The following is a 24,088-nucleotide window of genomic DNA, read 5'->3' as shown; positions in this document are numbered from 1 at the left end:
AGAGATTTTGATGGATTGTTCAAAGGTTACAACTAGCGATTTGTTTTAAACCAGTACAATTTTACATCATTAATCATCTACTAAGTATCTGCTATATGAAAAATATTTCAAAACAGCAACTGATTAATTCTACTTCTCAGAAATCATGCAACATGACTGCTTTCAAAATGCCATTAGATTCAATTGACAATGAAAGACGTGTTAACAATAAATAAAAGGCAGAGAAGTGAGATACAGTTAAAATATTTTATTCAGACTGCAGCGGCTAAAGAACTACATCACTGTGAGTGGTGAGGAAGAACTGGGACATCCTGGGCTTCTCAAGAAGTACTTTTCCTTTTCAGGATCTCCAGAGTATTTCTCTCTGACCTCAGAAGAATCACATAGCACTTGGGAGCAAAGATGCAAGTGAGAATCCCGGCACTGGAGGTCAAGATGGCAAAGATTTCCAAAGCCACAATGGCCTTGCCCTTGGAGCTCTGGTAGGAGGGCAGGAAGGAGATCCAGACGCTGCAGAACACAAGCATGCTGAAGGTCAGGAACTTGGCTTCATTGAAAGTGTCTGGCAGGTTCCTGGCCAGGAAAGCCACAGTGAAGCTTGCCAAGGCCAGCAAGGCCATGTAGCCCAGGACACAGTAGAAGATGAGGAGGGAGCCCTCATTGCACTGGATGATAATGAAGCCAGGCTCAGAGTGGATGTCCATCTCCAGGAAGGGGGGGTATGTCCCAAGCCAGATGCCACAGAGACCCATTTGGATGATGGTGCAGGTAAAAATGAGAGAGTAAGAAGCTGTGGATCCCAGCCACCTGTGGAGCCTGCTCCCTGGTTGGGTGGCCCTGAAGGCCAGAACCACAGTGATTGTTTTAGCCAAAATGCAGGAAACGGCCACTGTGAAGACAACTGCAAATGTGGTTTGGCGCAGCAGGCAGGTGGCTGTGGTAGGATGGCCAATGAAGAGCAAGGAGCAGAGGAAGCAGAGGCTGAGGGAGACCAGCAGAGTGTAGCTGAGACTGCGGTTATTTGCTTTGACTATGGGGGTGTCCCTGTGCTTCAGAAAGACCCCCAGGACCAGCACAGTGAGGAGAGAGAAGCAGATGGCTGCACAGGCCAGAGTCATTCCCAGAGGTTCCTCATAAGCCAGGAAGGTCACAGTCCTAGGAAGGCAGCGATCTCTCTTCTTATTGGGATATTGATCTTCAGGGCACTGCAGGCACTCCTCTGCATCTGTAAACAATAATGAAAAGCATTTAACTCTCTCCCATATAGATAAGAGTTTTCTATTTCTAATAAAATATTAGTCATTTCCCATCAAACTTGGTCTCATTTTGTGGTACTGAATTTATTTCAGAAAGACAAGAATTCTAGAAGCTGAATAAGGTAAACACATGTTTCAGTCTCTTTCTATGGAGCCCTATATATGCATATAGTAATTTGATGCAAGTATTGATTCTCTATCATATGATTATTAAATATAAAATGATTATACCACATACAATGAAATCTAAAGGGTCACTTTTTAGATTAAACTATATTTTCTGAATAAAAATGAGCCATTGAATCCATTTCTTCTGTCAGTTTTTTTTTTTTCATAGAGGAAGTCCAAGAACTAATAATAAATTAGATGGCAAAGACTTTTTAAAGTCCTTTTAATGCAAGGTTATAAATGAGTCTTCTCTTATGGTACTCTTTTCTGTTTATAGTAATCAAACATTTTTCATACAACAAATTTTATTTAAAGATATTGATCTTTTTAACCAGAAAATATATTGTGCACATATGACAATGGTTTCCCAGTTTCCACGGTTTGGTAAGTTAGGATTTCAAAACTGTTTTCTTCAAATTTCTACTCATCAGTGTTATAATCTTCTGTATGTATCTGCATTATGCCAGGACCAATTACTCTTATAGAGGCTATATCTTATTTATTATGCAATAATTCATCTCATGTCATGCTCAACAATCCTTTCAAACAATAAAATGAATGATTAAGCTGAAAATGCTATGTAAAGACCAACTTTTTATATCATAATAATTCACCTTAATGTATCAAAAATTGAACGCAAACAGACAAATATCTTTACCACAAAGCTTAATAAAACAGTGAACATGACAAATCCACTTTTTCTTTATTGGAACATTGCCAAAAATTATAAAGAACATTAAGATAAGAAAAATTAAAACATAAAGATAGCAAAATTTGAGATATCCTTAATTTTGAATGACATGAAAATCCTATGAAATCAGCAGAGACAATAACTAGTAAAATTATTAGAATCATCAAGGAGGCTACACAATAAACTCTTAAAAGCTCTACATTTTTATGTAATGAAATATCACGGAGCTTAAAATGGAAAAGCAAATTCCATCCCAAATAATTATAAAGTGTATAAAATATCAGAATATTTATGCATTCAAAATCCCTACAATGATTCAATTACAAAGCAGTTAAAGAAATAAATAACAATTTAAATGACTCAAGAAATTGGTTATTCTCCTAAGTTGACCATAATTATATAATAAAAATGAAAATAAAATAGAAAGATGTCAGCAGGCCAAAGTAAGTAGTGATTGCAAAACAGGAAAGGGGGATAGGTAATAAAGGAAACAGGACATTGTGTTCAATGAACTGATGCAGTGATTGAGAAAACCAAGGCAAAAGCTTTGGGACATACCAATTTATTATGCCAGTTACCTAACAAATCAGGAGTAAGCTAACTCAGTATTGGTAGTGGTGCCCAAATACTGTGAAGGAGAGAAGAGATAATTTTATACAGTATTTTGTGAAACAAATTTGATTCAGCCAGGACTACAATCCCAAGTTAAAAATCCTTTCAAAAACTCTTGCCAGAGTCCTCTGATTACTCTTTCTTGAAAGGATGTTTTCATGAAGATTACTTCCAGAAACCAGACCCTTTTCTCAAAGTCAAAGCCTGGCATGGGAAGATTTGGGAAGAGTAAAATGAAATTTTAGATTAAACATTACCATGGGAATGGGGAAGTTTACATTTGGGCAATATGTGCAGGGAAGCATTAGGGACTCCAGTAGTATTAAAGTACTGCTGAATTTTCCATGGGTACATTTTTCATATCTTGAACCAGAGTATTCTCCTGATAGTTGCAGGAATGACAAAAATACATACTAAATAAAAAGAATTTAATAAGAGCACTATATATAATTTAACTCAGAAAATATATTTTTAAGGAAAAGTTACTTCAGTTTAAGATTTTCTTTCTCCCATCCCAAAAACAAAATATCCTTTAATTTGGGAGGACATTATCTTTAGGAACCCACCTGTGTGGTTGGAAATCTTCCCTTGTGGACATGTGGTGCAATTAAAACAACATGTAGGCTGGCCTTCAAGGGCTGTCTTCTTGAATCCAGGGCCACACTTCAGACTGCAAGTAGAAATTGGAGTCTGTATTTCCACAACAAAAAGGGAGAAAATTTCATTGTCATTCTTACAAGTGAATACACTAAAAGTGGATACACTGAGGCCATGATGGTTTCATTTTTCCCCTAGGGAAAATATTCAGAGCAAAGTATTTGCAATATTTCAGGACAGAAATGATCTAATTCTCAATGTTGAATTCTTTCTATATCTTCCATCTTCCACTTCAGAGCAACCTTTCCCCAATCCCACAGATTCTCCACTAGGCACACTTATGTTCCTTGATTTTTTTAAACTGCAATATCTTGTGACATATTTCTCCCCAAAGTGCTAATACATCTTTAAACTGCATTCTATTTTTGAATAGGTAATGCTGAAATAATTCATTGACTACATAGGGGAAATATTTCTTTAATTTTTCCTCCTGAGTCCTGCTTTTCCTATTTTCATGAAATATCTTGAATGTTTGAGTGAATCATAATTTTAGAGGTTTTTCACTGTAATGTACTAAGTAGAGAGTTCTGATTGCTTGAGACTAAATGAGAAGCAGATGATTTGATTGGCTAATCTTATTATTGGGCTGACATTTGTACCATCCTCTGAAGGGTATGGTAGGAATTATCAAATCACATAGATAATGAGACTTCAGAGATACAGATGTTTGAATTAGCAAGATATATAACCACAACATTTAAATTAAGAATCTACATTTTGTGGTGATTATCTTCAAAAAAAAATCTCCCAGGAAAAAAATAGAATCTGTTTGCACTCAGTATTTCATTTAAAAATTATTAATTTTTATTATTTTTATTCCCCTTAAGTAGTTTATCTTAAGTAGTTTTTTAGTTTTATATTCTCTTTAAGTAGTTTCTCTTAAGTAGCTTTTAGTTTCTCTTTATCTACCTTGGTTCATTTTATAGCTGGAGAAAAATTTTATGAGACAGAAAAAGTAAGGGATCTATTCTAGATTACTTAACCATTGGGTCAATTCAATTCAATTTAGTTCATTTCAACAAATACTAATTCATCCCTTACTAAATGAAGATCACCATTCTCATCAGAGTCAGAAGTGAAATTAGGTCTCTTGAGTCTGAGTTCAGGGTACTCTCTATTACACTAAGCTTGCCTTCTCAGCCTTCCTTTTCTCTGAAAGCTCATCTTTTCCAAATGTCAAAATATTAAGAAGAGTTATTGTTATTTTGATTATTTCTTTCTTTACTATTTCTTTACTCCAAATCCACTTAATCCACAATGGTCTGTCTACTTACTTTTTAAATCTGATGGAGTACTATTGTTTGCTCAGAAATGCACAAATCAACTAATTATATTCATTTTATTTTAATTGTTAAGATCTCAGTCCTTCATTGGAAAAAAGTATCAAGGACTCTAAACAGACATGGTGATAAAGCTTATAATTCATTACCTGAGAGAACTCTGCTGGCCAATCGATGTCTTCTTCATTAATGCTGAATTCCTGATTAAGAGGGATCGCTTGACCCACTTTCACCAGTATCTCAATAGCATCAGGGAAGGATTTGAAATTCAGAATATCATATGTCTCAGCAGCCATCCTGGCTCCATTCCCACAAGACTTATCATTAGCACTAATGACAGGATTGGTGCATTTCAGGAAGTGGTGGAGCTAAAAGTAAGGAAAGGTAGTTGTTACTCATTGGGAAAAGAAGGATTCATATCTGTATCCCAGGATTGATAGTTATCATAAATAAGCTTTGAATTTGGAGCTTCCAAAAGTTATCGTTTTTTTTTTTTTGTTTTGTTTTTTTTTGTTTTGTTTTTTTGTTTTGCTTCGAACTCTAATTATTGAGATTTCCTTAGAAGTCTTTTTCTGCTTTTCCATATCAAACCATAGACAATGGAAGAATAATAAAGCAAGTAAATAACTGTGTAATATACATTGAAAGCCATTTCATCTTTTTTTTTTTTTTTTTTTTTTTTTTTTTTTTTTTTTTTTTTTTTTTTTTACCAATCAGGGATTTCTTCCAAAAATCTCTGATGTCTTGCATTCAAAGTACTTTCTAAAATGTGTGATCATAGGGAATTAAATGCATTCTATAAGAAGAAACTTTTCATTTCTTTCACATTAGCTTGTGACAGCCTCAAAAATAGGGACTTTCTTTTCATCACCAGAGCTCAGTATGTTTTTTAAAATAGAGTAGGTTCTTAAAAATATGTGATGATGGACTGATTTTAAGGGAATTTCTTACTCTTTACTCAAAAGTTTCTTTTATAAAAAATATGCAATATACATGTCTAATATTTTTGATAACATAAACAGGTGTAAAGCCCAATTTGGCGTTCCTGATGAAAGCATAGAAGAAAAAGTAAATACTAATGATTTAGAGACTTAAGCTATTTGAAAAATTCAGTGATACAAAATAAATAGGAAAGAGAATAATTTCAATGGAAGAAAATATAAATGAAGTTGCATAATGATAAATTGTAAGAAAATGAATCATTAAAGCCATCTAAGAAATATTTGAGAAGCTGAAGTCTCAATGTAATCTAGCAAAGTGTTTTGGATATACAAGATTCAATTGATAATGTTCAAGAAAATTCCCTAGTTATGGAATATATAGAACGAGAAGGATGAAAACAGAAATGCACTTTCCATTATCCTTATTAAGAATTACTATGGCAAGATTTCATAATTTCTGGAGGAAAGAAACTAATTAAAATAATATTCCATATTTGTTTTTTCAGTTATTGAATCCTTCTCTCCAACTTTCCATAATATCATGGATCTACATTATCTCTCAAATTCTATCCACGTTAATCATCATGTTTTCCATGACACTGTCTATCCATCTTATTCTCTGCTGTTCCCTCTTCCTTTTCCCTTCAATCTTTTCCAACCTCAGAGATTTTTCCAATGAATACAATCTTTTAATTATGTCACCAAAGAATTTTAGCTTCATTGTCTGGATTTTACTTTCCAGTGAAAAGTCTGGATTAATTTCTTTAAGTCTTGAATGATTTGATCATCTTGTTCTCCAAGAGATTCTCAAAAGCCTTCTCCAGCTCTACTATTCAAGAATATGGATTCTGAAGCACTCAGATTTCCTTAAAGTTCAAATCTCACAACTATATGTTATTATTGGAAAACTGTAGTTTTGCTTAACAAAGTTTTGTCAGCAAATCTAATTCTTGTAATCATCACATCTACCACAGTGGGCAAGAATCTCTTAGAAGAAATGGAGTAGCCTTTGTAACATATAAAAGGTTGGAAAATGTAATATAAGGGTTTCGCCTCAAAAATGATACAATAGCATCTGTTATAATCTAAGGCATAGTTCTCAACAGCATAATGATACAAGTCTATACTTCAACTACTGATATCAAAGAGGTCAAAGTTTCTTGGTTCTAGGAAATCCTGTATCATCTTCTATAATTACCAGCAACACCACCAAAAAAAACCCCCCAAAAAACAAAAAAAAAAACTTGACACATTTCCTTGGGAAATTAAGAAGCCAATAGAAAAAATGTTACATATCCTACACATTTCTTAATACAGAACAATAAATAACAAACACAAATTTAAAATTACTTTGTAAATGACATCTCTGGTAAGATAATTATCTTTTTAGTGGAATAAGCATTTATATAATTTTTAATATCAGTTAGACTCTGGGCCATGTAATTTATACATATTATTTTTATTAATCTCATACCAAACCTCTCAAAGGTGGGTACAGTTATTATCACCATATCATATCAGAGAAAACAAATGGAAATTAAGTGACTTATGCAAAGGCACACAATTATTAAATGTATGAAGCTAGATTTTAATTGACACCTCTCAGACTCTAGACCCAGCACTAAGTCAATTAGCTGAGTTGTCAGGTTCTCAAAGAGAAAAAAAATAAAATCATGAAAACAATAAAAAAAAAAAAGTTTCATCCCAAAATGTGGGAACTTCTCCCTCTGACTTATGAATACAGATACAAAGCCTTAGATGTCTCCAGAAACTATATTCAGTCAATCCAAACTCTTGAGCCTTGGGCTACGTTAATCTTTACCCTGCTCTAACTATCTCTTACCAATCTATTTACTATGCTCACTTGGCTAATTGAGAGATTGGTTATAGGAATTTCATTCTATGATTAATGCCCAGACCAAATAACTCATTTTATTTTTTTGTCTTTGGTTGTAAATTCATTTTGATGGAAGATGATAATAGTATACTGAGCAAACAGTGTACTCTTAGCAATTATAATTTTCCATTCATTCAATGCTGTCATGTCATATTTTCTTCTATCATTCTCTTTCAAATGATCTAAAATTTGCAAAAGGAAAAGGAAAAATGATATTTCTATTAATCTCATTTTCTCACCAAAGTCATACAATTCTGCTGTTTGGTTTGCTTGAAATTTTGCTTGCAAAACTACTTCAGATTTTCGCTTGGAAATCTGGTTACATTGACCTTCTTCCTTCCACCATATATAGAATGTATACATCTGTATTGGAGGTTGGGCCTTTGGTGTCTCCTCATATATCTAGGCAAGCAAGACCTCTCTTTCTTCCTCTTTGGTATCATTTCTCTTTTTGACTATTGAGCTACTACCTTGGAACTTCCTATTTATGCTGGGATGGCAGATCCCAAAGAACTTCACACCAAATAAATTTTTCATTGATATGACTGAAGTGTGTTCTCTCTAAATCTAGAATGTTGATCATTCTGTACCCAGGTATTCTTGTATTATAAACGGTTCTATGCTATAATCACTGTCAAGGTTCCCAGGTTTTTGGTATTTCCATCACAGGAAACAAGTCTTTCAAACACATAGAATCACATAGAGGATCCTATTTCCAGTGATGGTTTCCTCTACCTCATAAAAAAAGAATGAAATATTGAAGAAAATGAACCCATGTAGAAAAATTGCCACTTATTTATACATGTGGATAGAAATGAAAAGATATTTGATCAGTTAGAAATCCCACAATGAACCTTGACATTGAAAATATCACAACCTAGGCCATGGAAAATGTTGCAAATTGGAACATTTAATGAAACTCTCCTGCCACATAGACTTATAATCAGAAATGGGTGAAAGAGGAAGAACAACTTCAATAGTTGTTCTGGCAGTTTTGAAGTAAAAGCCTCTTATCTGAGGTAATAATTGTTTTCTCCCAGAAGTCAATGAAGTCATAAATTATAAAAGGAAAACTATGAAGAAATAAGTCACCATATTTACATCTCAGGTTATTGCTGCATCACCTAAAGAACAGATAACCATCAATTGAATGTTGTGAATATCTCATGCTAAGGCCACAAAAGAGGAGAATTGTTACCTTCCAAGAAAGATCTGGGTTTTGTCCAAGGTGTGATGTCTCTCTTGCCTCAGACTGGAGCATGTGATGGAGAGCATGGGCCACTAAATATACTGCATGGTAAACATTAGAACTAAGTTCTGTTATGATCCTGCCAAAATTTACCGAGAGTAATTTGGTTAAGTCATTTTTTTCTGGGCATAAACGTCTTAATATGTCCACATGACTTTTTTCTGAAAATCTGCAAGTAAAGCCTGACTCCCAGATAGTCTTCAGGAAAATGTCCTCATGATTCACACTGGGATTCAGTCTTTTTAAAAAATCAGTGAAACCTGGAAGCTCCCTTTGGCTATCAGAAAATATTATTGTACCATGGAAATGGCTCGAAACTTCAATGTTAGAAAATGGAGAAAAATCCCAAGAAGAGGTGGTGACTAATATCTTCCCATAAATAACAAAATCAATCAATATAATAGAAAATTGATAAAGAGAGTCTGGATCTCCATAGATGAAAATCACATTTGATGATGATGCCATGATCTTAGGAAAAAGTTTGAAATATTCATCAATTCCAATGTTTTGGGGCACTCTTTCCTTAAAAGCCACACACAGACCATTCCTGACCATCTCCTCTTTGAGATTGCTGAAAAAAATTTCCCCTCTTGTGTCATCTGAAAGAACCACTCCAACCCAATTCCAGTCAAAATGTAGCATCAGTTGGATGAATGCAAGGTGGAGAGTAGATTGTTTGCTGCCCATCTGATAGACATAAGGGTACTGGACCTTATCAGCCAGGAGAAGATCAAACAGGCCATAGCTGATCTAAATGGGGAAAAAAGAACACTGGAATAAAGACTTAAGTTCCTTCAGAATAGGAATTTGTCTTTTTTCAACTTTTGTATATTAAGTTATAATCAATAACTTTCACAAAGCAAGTAATGAATAATTACTCATTTTAAGTTAGAGTTTCACATCCCAAAATTTCATTATTATGAAATGGAATTACATCATGACACAACTAGAAGGAAATTCTGAAAATGCACCTCACCTAGAACTCTTTCTCCATGGCTTCATCAATCAATTACTAAATCTCGATACTGTCCAATGATGGAAAACACAGTTTCCTCTAAAAAGAACATTTCTCTTTTATGTAACTTTACCAATTAGATCTTTTTTCTTAACTATTTAAGTAAATCAGTGTCAAAGGAACATTATCTTATTACCCTTATTTTTTTCATCTTGATTCCAGGATAACATGCTTACTCTGCATAATATGTTAGTTAAATATTCGAGCATAGTGACACATCATCCCTAACTCATCTCTCAACTCACATATCAGCATTTCATCTACTGAGCCTTTCTACTACAAGAATTACACTCACTCATCTAAGGATTTCAGGGAGAATGGTATCGTGCCGATTCCAAGAAATATGGTCCAGAGCTTGGTCTAGGAGGAAAAGTTGTCTACCCCAGACCCAACAAGAGATGAGAGATAGAGATCTCCTCATACTGAAATCTCCTGTCAAGGAAGGCATTACACATTACTCCTGCTCAATTAGTAAGAAGTCTATGAGAAAAGCAATGATTCACTTCTCCATAATAAGGGAGGATTCACACCCCTGATCTCTAACGAGAAACATCTTCCAGTGTCAGATCTTCAGTCATGAGATTCCTGAGTTGATCTGAAAACTTATGCTGCAAAAAAGGAACACTGTACTATAAAAAACAGGAGTATCATCAGATATTTATGAGAGATCATCTTAAATGGAGGAAATGAATGTTAAAGAAAAACTAGAAATCCTTGCAATAAAAATAGCATAAAGCTAACATAAACTTGATTGATTGTATCAATGACTACCAGCCAAAATAATCCATAGCATATACTAGATATTTCTCAATGACACATGACAATTGGTTTAAGAAAAAAATAGAATAAGGATAGAAATAATTGCAATGGAAGACCAAGCAAACAACATAATAGTGCATATAGCAAAATAAACAAGGGACTCAAGCAAAAGGTGCAGCAAAATAAACAAAGTCATGAAAACCAAATACTTAGTATGAAGATAAACTATGATCATAACATATTTATGTTTTATGAATTTATTCCATTATACTCAATGTACACATTATTAGATATAATAATTTTGACTAGACACTGGGCAGATGGTTCTCACCATCCTGTCATCTGTAATTTTTCTTTCCCTAAACTTCAGCCAGTCAATAATATAGAAGGATCATAATTCTCATCCAAATGATAATATTTAAAACCTAAATCTATTGTGATAAGAACCTTAGTTGGTAGTTATCACTTTGTTTTCTTTGTCAAGTATTTACTGTCAAATAATTCCTGCATCCATAATATTATACTCAAGTGATGCTTCAACTGTACTAAGTCATCTTGTCTTTTTTTGGAGGGGATGGAATGAGAGGTATGCATCAATTTTAATTTTATTTTTCTAAATTTATATGAAGAAAATTTGTTTATAATTGTTTTGCACAATTTTTAGTTTCAAATTCTCCCAGTCCCTACTCCCCTGCTTGAAGCAGTTTGATATAGATTATCCAAATGAAATCATGTAAAATATTTTCATTTTAGCTATTTCAAAAATTTATGCAGACCAAAAAAACAATAAAAGTCAAGTATGTTGAAATAGGGAAAAAAAGGATGTTTCAATTTTCATTTAGTATCTATCTTTTCTTTCTCTGAAAATTGATAATATTCATCATAATTTTTTTGGAATTATCTTCAATCATTTTATTTCTGAGAATAAGTCATTCACAGTTGCCCTTTAAGTGGTCAGATTCTTACTTCATTCAAACCCATCAAACTTAAACCAATAAAGCTATACCTCCCCTTTGGATAGTGAGTTCTTTGGTAGAAGGATTTCCCCTCTCTTTTTAGTACCTCCTTTTTATCAGAATAATGCCTAGAATTTCTGAAAATTATTTAGCAACTTTCTGACACTTCACCAGAAGAGAATATGAGATATTTACTGTTTTAGATACAAAGAACCTAGAGAATGAAATTGAGTGACATTATTGGACTCCCTTACCTGTGGAACTTTGTAAAGTTTGAGAATGGTGGCTATGGCCATGGACAGTGTGGTTGACATTCCTCCAATGACAGCCACTGAATTGGACTGCTTGTCACATCTATAATTAGGGATAGTTGGACCACTCCCTGACAGCCACATCAAGGAGTTCTCCACAGCTAATGCATAGTTATGAAAGTTATTGAGTAATTGGTATCCCAAGGTCAAGTTGGGCAGCAAGTGGGGATTCTTGTTTATCTCATCCACAGCAAATTGGAAAGTGAGAAAATGTTGGTAACGTTTGATAAATAACCTAAAGTGAAAGGAAATATATGCATATATACATAACAGGGAAAACAGTAAGCACAAAAATGGAAAAATATCAAAGTGAATGTAATTTTGGACATGGAGTCACAAACTGCTGTCTTCATTTTTGCCCCTACCATTTATTAACAGAATGATCTTGAACAAATCATTTTAACACCATGAGTATCCATGTCTATATATATCAAATGAGAAATTTGGATTATACATCTTCTAAAACCTTTCAGATACACATAAAAACATAAAGAATAATTGATTTATAGTAGACATTAGAATGAATACTTGTGAGGTTTATGTTTGATTAGAGAACGTGATGCAAATTAAACAAATATGAATATGACCAGCAAAAGTCAGAAGATGTAGGCAGGATGGCCATTAGGGGGCCATTTCATTGCTCCATAGAAAAGGCGATCAATTCTTGTTGAGGAGTCAATGGGCATTTGATAAAAGAGGGACAAATGTAAACATTTGAATGATTGTTAACATGATGACAATAAAATATTGGATTGGATCTTGATTAGGCTCTAGATGAAATGAAGAAAGATAGGTAATTATGTGAATAATATAATTAATATAGTGAAAAAAAGTAGCACTTGAAATTACTGGCTGCTGTTCTGACAATTAGGCTCTGATGAGAATGTGGAGAATGAAACAATATTGGAAGTTTACAAATTCAAGTGAAGACTTTGAAGAGCTGCTTTAGAAAGAATAAGAAGAAAGTAATTTAGGAGGCAGTATATGGATTGCCTTGAGTGAAATCCAAACTGAGGGACAGATATTTGCAATGAATTTTGTTACCCACAGGAGGAATTATTTGCACAAATGATCATCTCAAACACAGGCAACATTGAAATGATAGTAAATGAAATAATTCCTGATGCCATGATCATTTCTGTGTTGTTCATCACTAGCTTGTAACTCATCCCTTATCTAGTTATATTCTAGTGAATTTCCTCTACAGTTTATATTATGTATGCATAAAAGGATTTAAAACTTTGTGCAATTAATGAACATTATCAGTGATGTGATATTCATGGCACTTGTGATCTATGTAAACTTTATGTTCTTTGGTGTTTGAGAAATATTTTAATGTCATACTTATAATGATCGTACTATAATATGGAATTACTTAGATCAAATATTCCTAAAGTTCATCAAAGTTTATAAGCAAAACAGGCATTTTTGTCCTTTCCCACCCCCCAAAGGCAGATTAAGCTTAAAGTGGGGTGGATCTGGATAGTCTCTATTTCTCTGTTTGCTTAATGTACCTTAATAAAACCTTTAATTTATGAACTTCCTGAATATCATGTTTGTTAAAAATGTCAAACCCAAGTGTTTGCTTTAATCAAAGTGTGAGGCCAAATAAAATACAATTCTACCAACAAACAAGTCAGTTAGAAATATGGATGAACATTTCATCAATCAGAAAGAAATTTACTCACTTACTCTCTTGCACCATTCCAAAGAGGAGGAAATTTGAAGTATTCTTTTTGATATTTGTCCTCTGCCTTCATAAACAAAGAGAAGAAGCCTCCTATGATGAAGTCGCCTTCTTTTTTATATGTGGGACTGTAAAGTCTTTCTATATGACAAGAACTCTTCACCATTTGGTACCTAGAAAGAGAAAACTGCAAGAGCAAGATTACAAGTAATCTACGGGATGAGAGTCTGAGTTTTCCCAAGCCCATGGCCAGTCTCCCAAATCACTAAAGATCCAAGGTCACTGGAGGTCATAGTTCTTGCATATCCAGGCACATTTTCTGTTGCTAAGGATTTCTCTTTCCTAATAGAAGCTCAGGTTTTGAATACTCCCTCTCATTTGGGAAAACCAAATGTGAGTCATGAAAGCGGCCTGTGTTTAGGACAAAGGCAAAAGCTAGAAAGTGCAGGGCATATTTATGGCGCATTTATGTCCCCTGGATATTATTTTTCTTGTTCTCTGTGGATAAATAGAGAAAGGTGGTCCACTGGCTTGTCTCTGGAGTACAAGTTAGACAAAATGTTGACCTGAGTGGAAGAGTGAGAGTCTCTGGTGACCTTCCAGTTCAATAACTTTGCACCTGTGACCTTCAACTAAAAAGCTTCATAAACACAAGTTTAAAAAAATATGTTTGAGAACTTCTTTGTCTGCCCTCAGTCCCTGGAGCCTTCATAGTCCTGAATTCGGAGATGTCCACAAGGGTCTCTGATCTTCCTCAAGCTTGGTCTCATGGGCCTTTCAGAGGACTGCTTCCATTTCCCCCAGCCCAAATCCATGCAATGATTCAATATTACCCGATGTTTCATCAGTCAGAGGACAACGTGATATGACAAGAGTAGAAAGTATGAATCATAGTAAAAAGTCTAGATCTCCAGGCTGAGATTAAATTTATATTGTTCTCAATTTGATAGAATTAACCACAAGTGATTTGGCCAGTGAAAGTATACACTAGACTGATGATGAATGAACTAACAATAATAATCAAAATTAAATTTTCAAGAAAGCTTTTAGGTTGATACATCATATTCTTCACAAATCTGCTTGTCATCTCACTAGTGGAAACCGTGGGCTCGGTAGCATAACTATGACTGACACATGAAAAAGATTGTTGACCATGAAAGTGTGTCATACTTGAGATAAAGGAAAAAGCCAGTGAGATTGAATTTCTGTGTAATTAAAGATAAATTCATTAGACCAGCAGGAAATTAATAGATTGATGATCAGGGGTCTTTCGCAGTAACTAACAACAAATCAATAGGGTTTACTGAGGATTTAAATCCTTTTGGAATATCCTGATAGGTGAAAATCCTTCCTGATTTTGGTTAACCATGAATGAGAGAGTGGACTTTCTCAAATATGTAGGTGGGGCCAAAAGTCCTCAGCCACTCCTGCTAAAAATGTGGTTTACTCATGGGGTTCAGCTCCCTTCAGCACCCTGGAACTGAGTTGCCTTAAATTCCAGTGGGGGCATTCCAAGGACATAAAACTAGTGCTTTGGGGATGGAATCCCCCTACATTGAATGCTGTTTTCATTCTAAATAGAAAGGAGTTCTTCTAATAGGCTGGGGAGGATTGGGGCCTATGGTACCTATAAGTAGAGAGTGAATTACAGTCACTTATGGAAGGGGACTACGTCAATAATAAAGAAGAAGAAAACAAATTGGATCACAGACTAACCACTGTTGATTAATATAATACCAAAATACTTGTTTTTCTCATGTTTGAATTGGATTCCGCTCAGTCTCCTTACCCATCCTCACTAAACCAACATTAAATGATTTATCTATAATAACAATTCACCAGGTCAATACCAGGCATCAATATTTCTTGCCAAGTGTTGTGCTGGCACTAAAGATCATTGAGAACATACCAGTAAATCAATGGTCCTCTTACTGTTTCCTCTCCCTCCATAGATAGGGATCACGCCCCTCAGAGGCCACGTTCTCAGAAAGCCAGACACATTGTGGTGATTGAATAATGAGCTTCCCCATTACCAGGAATGGTGCTTTATTAGAATGGATATTTCTTAACTGAGGATGGGATGATGATTTTGTTTTCCTGAAAGTCTTTGATAAAATAGCCACCTCAGTTTTGGTCATGAGCCCTTTCTCATTTTCCTTTCCGGGCAGAACAATCTACTAATTACCTCGGGGCTGTCACTAGGCAGAATTAGCAGAATCTTCATTGGATCACTCTTCTCCTCAGCTTCCCCCAAGCTTCATCCACTGTGACAGCCTGCTGAGTGTCAAGGTCACAGAAGAGTAAGGGAGGAAGATGATGGATTTGGAACAGAAAGGAATCATTAAATCCCATCTAGTCCACGTACCATTCTTTTTCAGATAAGAAAACTGAGGCTGAAAGAAGAAATCTGACAAGGTCAAGATCACAGGAATAGGAAGCAGCCTAGCTGGGTTTGAAGCTTTGATTCCAAAAAATTATTCTTTGCATTTTGGCCCAATCTCTCCCATGATGATGAAGGGAAGAAAAGAAGGCCACAAGAAAAAGTTCTTTGGCCTTGGGAACTTTATGCTTCCCTGACTTGGACTCCCCACCAAAATGCTGTGCTATGCATTCTGCACCCTTGTCTCGTCTATCCCATCTCTCTCTTGAGCTGACTCCAGGCAGGAAGATAGGACAAGACACCAACCGTTGGACTTCTTTCTCTGGGTACTTATGGAGACTCTCAGAAAGACTGTGTAGCCTCATTGTTGATTTAAATGCACTCAGAATTGCCTCACTAGTCAGGTTATTCAAATTACTACCTAGTTGACTTCTCCTGCAATCACCTTCAGGTCAAGATCACAAAAATCATCCCCATTTCCCTTTTTCTCAGAGAAATCTGGAGCCAATGGATCCAGGTCCCAGATTTTTCTCTCAGTCCAGGGATTACTCTACTGCTGTTCCAGGAACTTGATTCCAAGATCATCTAGATCTCTTGCCTCATAGAACTTATATAATCTCAATTGTCTGGAATTCTAAGCAAACACTATCCTGCTCAAATGCCTTGAACTTGACTTGATTTTGAAAATTTCTGCCTTAAAGCTGTCTGAACCTCTATATTCCTCACAATATAGGGCATTGGGAGGAATATAGATGGAATATATCTATATCTATATATAATATATTTTTTCCCACAACTGTCATACACTGTATCTGGTACATGGTAACTGCTTAATAAATCCTTGTAAGTTGATAGCTTAATTGATTAAACTACTCTAGCCTCAAGCCCACTGTGTTCTCACGCTTCTCTTAAAAGACTTTAGAACAAACTTCTAGACTCAGAGGATAGGTTCTAACAGAAATCGAATCTGATCTAGAGCACAAAGTGTCTTCCTCTATTTGATGAAACAAAAAGGGAGGGAACCCACAAGTCTCTGCCTCTGTCTTTTGGGACCAGTTTGGAATGGGACTTTCTCTAGGTCCTCATAACTTCCCCATCCCTTCAGGTAGAAATGGTGGAATTTACCTTCTAAGAGACTTGCACATCTCAGCTCCCAGAGACACCAGGGACAACAATCAGCCCATTGTTCTGAGGGGAAATGAAGTAAGACACAAGTTCAAGTGCTAGAGTTTTGCTTGGAAGAAATAACATCTCCCACAAAATAACCTGTTATTTGATATGGCCCCACTTCCATCTTTGCTGCCTTGCTGCCCCTCAGCCCAAGTTCTTCTGCTCAACATCCTAGCACATCTCATATCCCCAATCCCAATCTCTTCCCCTCTCATATTTCCTCCATCTTTTCTTCTCTTTAAGGGGGAAGATGTAGAAAGATATACATTACAGGAAAGTCATCAAATTTAATCAACATTTTATAGAAAAGAAAATGGAAACACAAATGATATTAAGATGCATGGTTAGTGTCTTGAGACTATTATTTTGGGGTGAAATCCTAAGGTGCAGATATCTAATGATTTGTTATGTATGATAGCTATACAAGGATTGAGTCAAGTCATTCTAACCTCCACCCACCCAAGTAGTTCTCAAGATGCAACATCTCCCTCAAATTTTAGTCAAGTGCAAATGTTTTTCTGTTGATTCAACAAATTATAGTCTTTAGGTCATGTAGTGTCTGGGCTAGCTTTCTGGGGGTCCTCCTGACGGGCTTTATTCTCAGCAGGATAGTCACCACAAGGATGGTCAGGAGTAGAGTCTAAGGTCTTTAATGTCTCCTTCACAGTCTATCCCATTCTGATTCCTTCACAGTCTGTTCATTCTGACTGACTGACTCTCTGACCCCAGTTCTCTCAGCCCTTAAATACCCTATTACAATTACATCATTATAGCATACTGATCACGTGGGAACTAGAGAATCATTATATCACCATGACAAGTACTCAGCATATGTAAACAGAGAGCCATCATTTCATCAATCACACTGAGTTAACACCTTGTTGTAAGTATCCTTGTTTCAAGTAGACTTCTCCAGAGTTCTTGCCCTCTATAAGATCACGCACAAAGAAGTTCTTCATCAGTTTAGCTGTCCTTGAATATTAATAAATGAGTAAGAGTGACATTGCTCAGGAAGTATGTCTGGATTAGCTGTGGAAACTCTATTTCTATTGTTTATAGTAAATAGACAATTTGAAACAAGGAATTAAAGAGGGATGGGGTCAAACTGACTTGGTCAAGCTCTTAAGAATAGAATATTTGCGATGGACTGGGATGGGGAAAACATTGTCATGACCTCATAATTTCTTTGTTAATCATTCTCACCCCTAAAGGAACTGAGAAAAACTTTGTTAACTTCAGAGAAAAGGAAAATTTGGACTTTTTTCATTAGTAATCTAGTATTGTACATGGACAGTGAACTCTAAGAACAGTGGCTTCTAAGGGAGCAAAAACAGACTGGATGTGTTGGAGCAAAGCAGATTAAAAGCTGACAAGGGATCCAAAATAAAAGCTGTGCCATTCCTAAAGCGATTGTCACTAAGACTTGAGTAAGAGAACTTTTTAGGAATTCTATATACTCTATTCTATATATTCTAAGCTTGAGCTCATTTTTCACTGGAGTCTGTATGTGCTGGAATCTGAGGGGTCAAGCTTTACTTGCTTCCCTTTGCCCAATAAAAAAGATGATTGCTTATGAAAATATAAATCTACCATGTACTTGCTACTACTTTAAAATAGCCAACAAAATAATCATTTATTTATTTTTCTTTCTCACCCCTGCCCTAGAGACACAACATTAGACACAAATGTATATCTATAGATGTAAATATATAGATATACACACATGCATATATATCTACATACACATATCTATATGTACATATATACATATATGCAAATTTATTCTATACATACTTTTATATATCAATCCTTTCTCTGGATGCAGATAGTGTTTTTCTTCATATGTCCTTTATCTTAATTTGACTATAACATAACTTATTCACTCAAAGTCATTCTTAAAACAATATTGTTCTTAATGCATGCAATATTCTCATGTTCTTCACTTTTCACTATTTCATGTAGGTCATTATATATTTTTCTAAAATCACTAAGTTCATCATTTCTTGCAGAAAATAGCATTCTATCACAGCCATATAATACAACTTGTCCAGCAATTCCCAGGTTGATGGCTATCCCTGAAAATGTTCAATTTCTTTGCCGTTATAAAGAGAACTGCTAGAAACAATTTTTTTCTTTTCCCCTAATCTTCTTTAGAAACAGACCAAATAGTGGTATTGCTAGATCAAGGGGAATAGGTAGTTTAATAAGTCATTGGGCATAATTCCAGATTACTCTCCAAAATGGTTGGATCAATTCACAATTCAACCAAGAATAAATTAGTGTCCTAATTTTTTCCATATTCCCTTCAGCATCTGTCACTTTTTCCTCCTATTTAGCCAGTTTGTAGGTTTAAAATGATATCTCAAGGTTATTTTAATTTGCATTTCTATAATTAATAATAACTTAAAGTATTCTTTCATATGATTAAATTGTTTTGATTTCTTTTACAGAAAACTGCATATTCATATGCTTTAACCATTTACCAATTGGAGAATGTCTTGTATTCTTTTAGATTTGACAAAGTTCTTCATATATCTTAGACATAAGACTTTAATCTGATAAACTGTTTGTAAAAATCCCTACCCCAATTTTCTGCTTTCCTTTTGGTCTTGACTACATTTATTTTATCTGTACAAAAATGTAATATAATGTAAATGATCCAGTTTACACCTTTGTCCTCTGTCTTTATTCAAACTGTTTCCCTATCCATAAGGCTGATAAATATTATGTTTCATGTTCCTCTAAATAATAATAAATTTTCTAATTAATAATAAAACTCTACTCCTGCATTAGTTGTTAACAAATCAGGGATGATTTCACCTGTCAAAGGCCCCCCTTTTTCCCAAAGAGATTTAAAATTTCATTGATGTCTGTGCTTTTGTCTTTGGTTACTAAGAAAGACCATAGGCCGTCAATTTAATGAATGCCTGGTAACTTAATTAGCAAATTGATCATGAATAATTCAGAAATCTGGTTCTCTAACTTTTCATTCAATTCACATGTGACACATTTTTACCTTCCACAATCCTTTTTCTTTTTTTTTTTTCCCTGAGGCTGGGGTTAAGTGACTTGCCCAGGGTCACACAGCTAGGACGTGTTAAGCATCTGAGACCAGATTGGAACTCCGGTTCTCCTGAATTCAGGACTGGTGCTGTATCCACTGTGCCACCTAGCTGCCCCCACCTTCTACAATCCTTAAGTGCCTGTGGGAGGTAATTGCTCTACTGCACCTATGATTTCCAGGATTGAGGTAACAGACAAGACTTGTGAGGGATATGAATGAGCAACCTAAAAAGATTATTATTGAGTATTCCATTTTGTCTCTTTTTATTCCTTCACTCATCAATGGTTTAGTGTGTACTTGAAATGGCCAAAGCATTGTGATCATTGATATCAAAGCTAGAAAACTATAAAATTCATCTCAGTCTGGGAATGAGGGCCTAGACCTTGTTACTCTCATTATCACTTTCTGCCTTAGTCAGGTCACACTGTTCTCTGACTGATGCAACATTTGGTAAATTGGGGCCATTGCAGAGATTGAGCTTGGTGAGAATGGAAGTGCTCCTCTGAAAGATCCCTAAAATCTAGCTTGAGAAAGATCAGAGAGATGGAGGCATCTCAAAATGGAAGCTGTGAAGGCTCCAGGGACTGAAGGCAGGAACAGAGGTTCCCAAACTTTTTTTTTTTGGTTGAGTTTTTGAAGTTTTTAAGATGAAAGATGCAGATGCAGAGTTTCTGGGCTAAATGGTCTCCAGAGACCCTCACTCTCAGACTCTGATCAACATATTTGTTTGATTTGCACCCAAGAGATGAAGATGGACCACTTTTCCTTCCCCATCTACAGGGAAAAAGGAGAATAATATCCAAGAGGCAAAAAAATCAAATAAATAGGCTCTGCTCATTCAAGCTTTTGCCTTTGCCCTAAACAGAGGCCCACTTCATGTCTCACATTCTGCTCTCTCTAATGGGAAAGACTGTCCAAAGCTTGAAGGTCTATTAGGAAAGAAGAATCATAGATGCAACAACTATGATCTCCAGTCACCCTATACTCCCTTACTCCCTGGCTCTTTAGAAATTTGGGATATGGGCTTGGGAAAACTGGGTCTCTCATCCTCTATATTATTTTTATTTCTGATTTTGCAGATTTTCCTTTTTGAATCCCAGATGATGAAGACTCCTTGCCACATAGAAAGAATTTACAATCCCACATATAGAAAAGAAGGAGACCTGATCATTGCCGGATTACTCTCCCTTTTTGTGAAGGTACAGGATGATATGAGAATACAGTTATTCAAAGAATCTCCCTTCTGGATTTTTGCAGAACCAAAGTGAGTACTTTTTTCTTTATTTTGATCCCTAGCTTTGAACAGTGATGTACATGAAAGGCAGTGTGAATATGAAAACACACTACATATACATAGATTCATGCACATATAGACACAAGTATAGGCTTCATATAGAAACATACACATGTATACACACATACATACTTATATCTATGAATGAATGAAGATATGTATCCACTCATTTGTATCATAATTTCCACCAGCCTAAAACTTCTTATCCTCATTTCCTTTCTCTCATAACCCCCCAATCCCCAGCTCAATCACTTTTTACAAGAAGTGGTCACTTCTCCTGGGGAGCACTGAAATGGCCCCAATGGCTCTTCTGCCACATAGCTCTTTAGATTTTTTCAAGTCTCCTCATATTTGCACAAGGGAACATAATGTGCATGATTTGGTTTGACACTTCTTAATTTGTGAACCACTCTCTGATTCCTCTCTTGATCAACTGCTAACTTCAAAAGCTTTTAAGCTCTTTATACCTTGGTCACCATGTAAATATCTACACATGGTATCTCTCATCATTTTGTGTCCTTTTAAATAAAATCCCAAAGACACCTCTCTCTCTCTCTCTCTCTCTCTCTCTCTCTCTCTCTCTCTCTCTCTCTCTCTCTCTCTCTCTTTCTCCTGAGGCTGGGGTTAAGTGACTTGCCCAGGGTCACACAGCTAGGAAGTGTTAAGTGTCTGAGACCAGATTTGAACTCCGGTCCTCCTGAATTCAAGGCTGATACTCTATCCACTGTGCCACCTAGCTGTCCCTCCCTACCACTCTCAATGTTCCACACCCATCTCTCATTTTCATATTTTTGACAAATGCCCTATTCTAGGAATGCAATCTCTCCTCAATTCCATATCTCAGAATTCTATTTTCATTTAAAATTCAAATCACTTGATCTGAAGATGTTTCTGCTCCCCTTGACCTGTTGATGACTTCCTCCAAGTCATATTTTACCAACTTTGTCCCTAATGTACTGCTTTATGTATGAGCACATTTTCTGGTCTATGAATTTCATAAAACTCTGTAAACAGAAGTTTTTTTTTCCTTATTTGTCTTTCTATCCCCATGACTTGCATAAATGGCTGACCTCTAGTAAGGGACTCATAAATGCTTGTAAGCTTATCAATATCACTTCTTAAACATTTCAACTTTTACTTCTTGGGAACTTCAATTTCTATCTTTTCATTTACTACATTATGAGTTGGAGACAATTTTTGTAACTTCTCTTCTTTATTCTCTTTGCCTTCTGTACTGACAGTGCTGATTAGTCTGTTCTCCTTGGTATTCTATTTTCTCTAGGTTTTAGGGACAATTTTCTCCTTTTCTGCTCCTTCTTTTCTTGTTTCACCTTCTCTGTCTCCTTTGCTGAATCCTCCGGAGATCATACTGTGTGACTATAGGTGTCCCTCAGGGATCTGTATCTAACCCATTACTACTTTCCTTAGTTATCTTCTCAGCTCCCATGATTGACTTAGCATCTTTATGTTACTATTTTTCACATTTCCTATCCTGATCCAAACTTTCTGCTCACTTCACAGGTCATATCATCAATGGTCTCTCAGATATCTTGGACTAAGTTCCCACAGGACATCTTCAATTGAGAAATCATTATCTTTTGCCCTATTTACTTCTTACTTACCCTATTGCTATAGAGAGCAACAACATCCTCTGATGCCCTTAAGTTCACAGCATCGGAGTGATCCTAAATTCTTCCTTATCCCCCACCCCACATATACAAGCTGTTTTCAAAATCTAGCTTTTTCAGCTTGGCAATATCTCTTAAATATCTCACTCTGCCTATCTGTCTCTTTTTCTGACTCTCTGTCACTCTCTGTATCTCTTTCTGTTTCTTTCTGTCTCTGTCTATCTGTTTATCTTTCCCTCTCTGATTACAAGCAATCTTTCTTTTTAAAATGTAATCTTTTTGAAGACGGCATTTTCTGTTGCTGTTTATTGTGTATTCTTATTGCTTAGCACAGTACCTAGACAAAAGTAGGTGTAGTAAGTGATGATTGATTGATAACCTGATTCTCTAAGAGAGAAACAGTATTTCCTTAATCGAATAAAGCAGAAGTATGGACTGCATGACCAAGGAATTCAAATTTTGTGCATCTTCCTGCTTTAATTCAGGTAGCTATTTCAATTAGAGCAAAATCAGTAGTGTCCCCTGAATCTTTTTGTGTTACTCATTACCTTGCGATCACAATTTTTTGAAATACCTGTGTTCCATTTTCTTCCCAATGTATAATCTTAAATATCATGACAATGCATTTAGAATGTATTTTGTTTATAGAAGCTCCTTATTTATGCATGGTCGAGGGGATCATTAAAAAGATGTTGTCATTGCAAGTTAACTATTAGAAACCCATTTTTTCTAAGTTTGCATGAGATAGAAAATCTGTCTGCATGGTATGTTCAGTTTTATTTCAAAACTAGACATGTTCTAATGCCTAAAGTATAACATCATTTGTGTGTGTGTGTGTGTGTGTGTGTGTGTGTGTGTTCTTGAAAGGAATTTACATAGTCTCATTTTACAATTGGGGACACTGGAACTTGTGGTGGTGAAATGGTCTTCCCGGCAACACAGTGTTTATACATTTTAGGGGCAAGATTTAAGATAGGAGTTCCTAAAATATCTGACATTCTTTCCATAGAGAAAACTTGCTGTTTCATATAGTTTTGCCATTTTTTTTACATTTTCCCTCTCACTTTAGGTTA

General features: G+C 35.5%; 1 protein-coding gene across 1 annotated transcript; it reads right to left on the bottom strand.

Annotated features, from left to right (window-relative positions):
• Window positions 1-320: 320 nt before the first annotated feature.
• Window positions 321-11,876, bottom strand: LOC141547594 (vomeronasal type-2 receptor 26-like). Its single transcript, XM_074275979.1, has 5 exons — window positions 11,736-11,876; window positions 9,370-9,501; window positions 4,814-5,032; window positions 3,294-3,417; window positions 321-1,225 (listed from the first exon to the last, which is right to left on the bottom strand). Exons 1-5 carry the CDS (start codon window positions 11,874-11,876, stop codon window positions 321-323), a joined length of 1,521 nt encoding a protein of 506 aa, XP_074132080.1.
• Between the last annotated feature and the right edge of the window lie 12,212 nt (window positions 11,877-24,088).

The sequence above is a fragment of the Sminthopsis crassicaudata genome, chromosome 6 (genome assembly GCF_048593235.1).
Source record: "Sminthopsis crassicaudata isolate SCR6 chromosome 6, ASM4859323v1, whole genome shotgun sequence".
NCBI lineage: Eukaryota > Metazoa > Chordata > Mammalia > Dasyuromorphia > Dasyuridae > Sminthopsis > Sminthopsis crassicaudata.
The sequence above is the reverse complement of the archived record's forward strand: the minus strand, read 5'-3'. Positions and strand labels throughout refer to the sequence as shown.

What these genes read in the sequence shown, in the direction of transcription:
- LOC141547594 (XM_074275979.1), bottom strand. Translation starts at nt 11,876, where the DNA reads ATGTGGCTGTCAGGGAGTGGTCCAACTATCCCTAATTATAGATGTGAC. An exon ending in AACTTTACAAAGTTCCACAG is followed by an intron (nt 9,502 to 11,735) that starts GTAAGGGAGTCC and finishes TTCCCCATTTAG; the next exon opens with ATCAGCTATGGCCTGTTTGA. An exon ending in TACATTTTGACTGGAATTGG is followed by an intron (nt 5,033 to 9,369) that starts GTTGGAGTGGTT and finishes CCTTACTTTTAG; the next exon opens with CTCCACCACTTCCTGAAATG.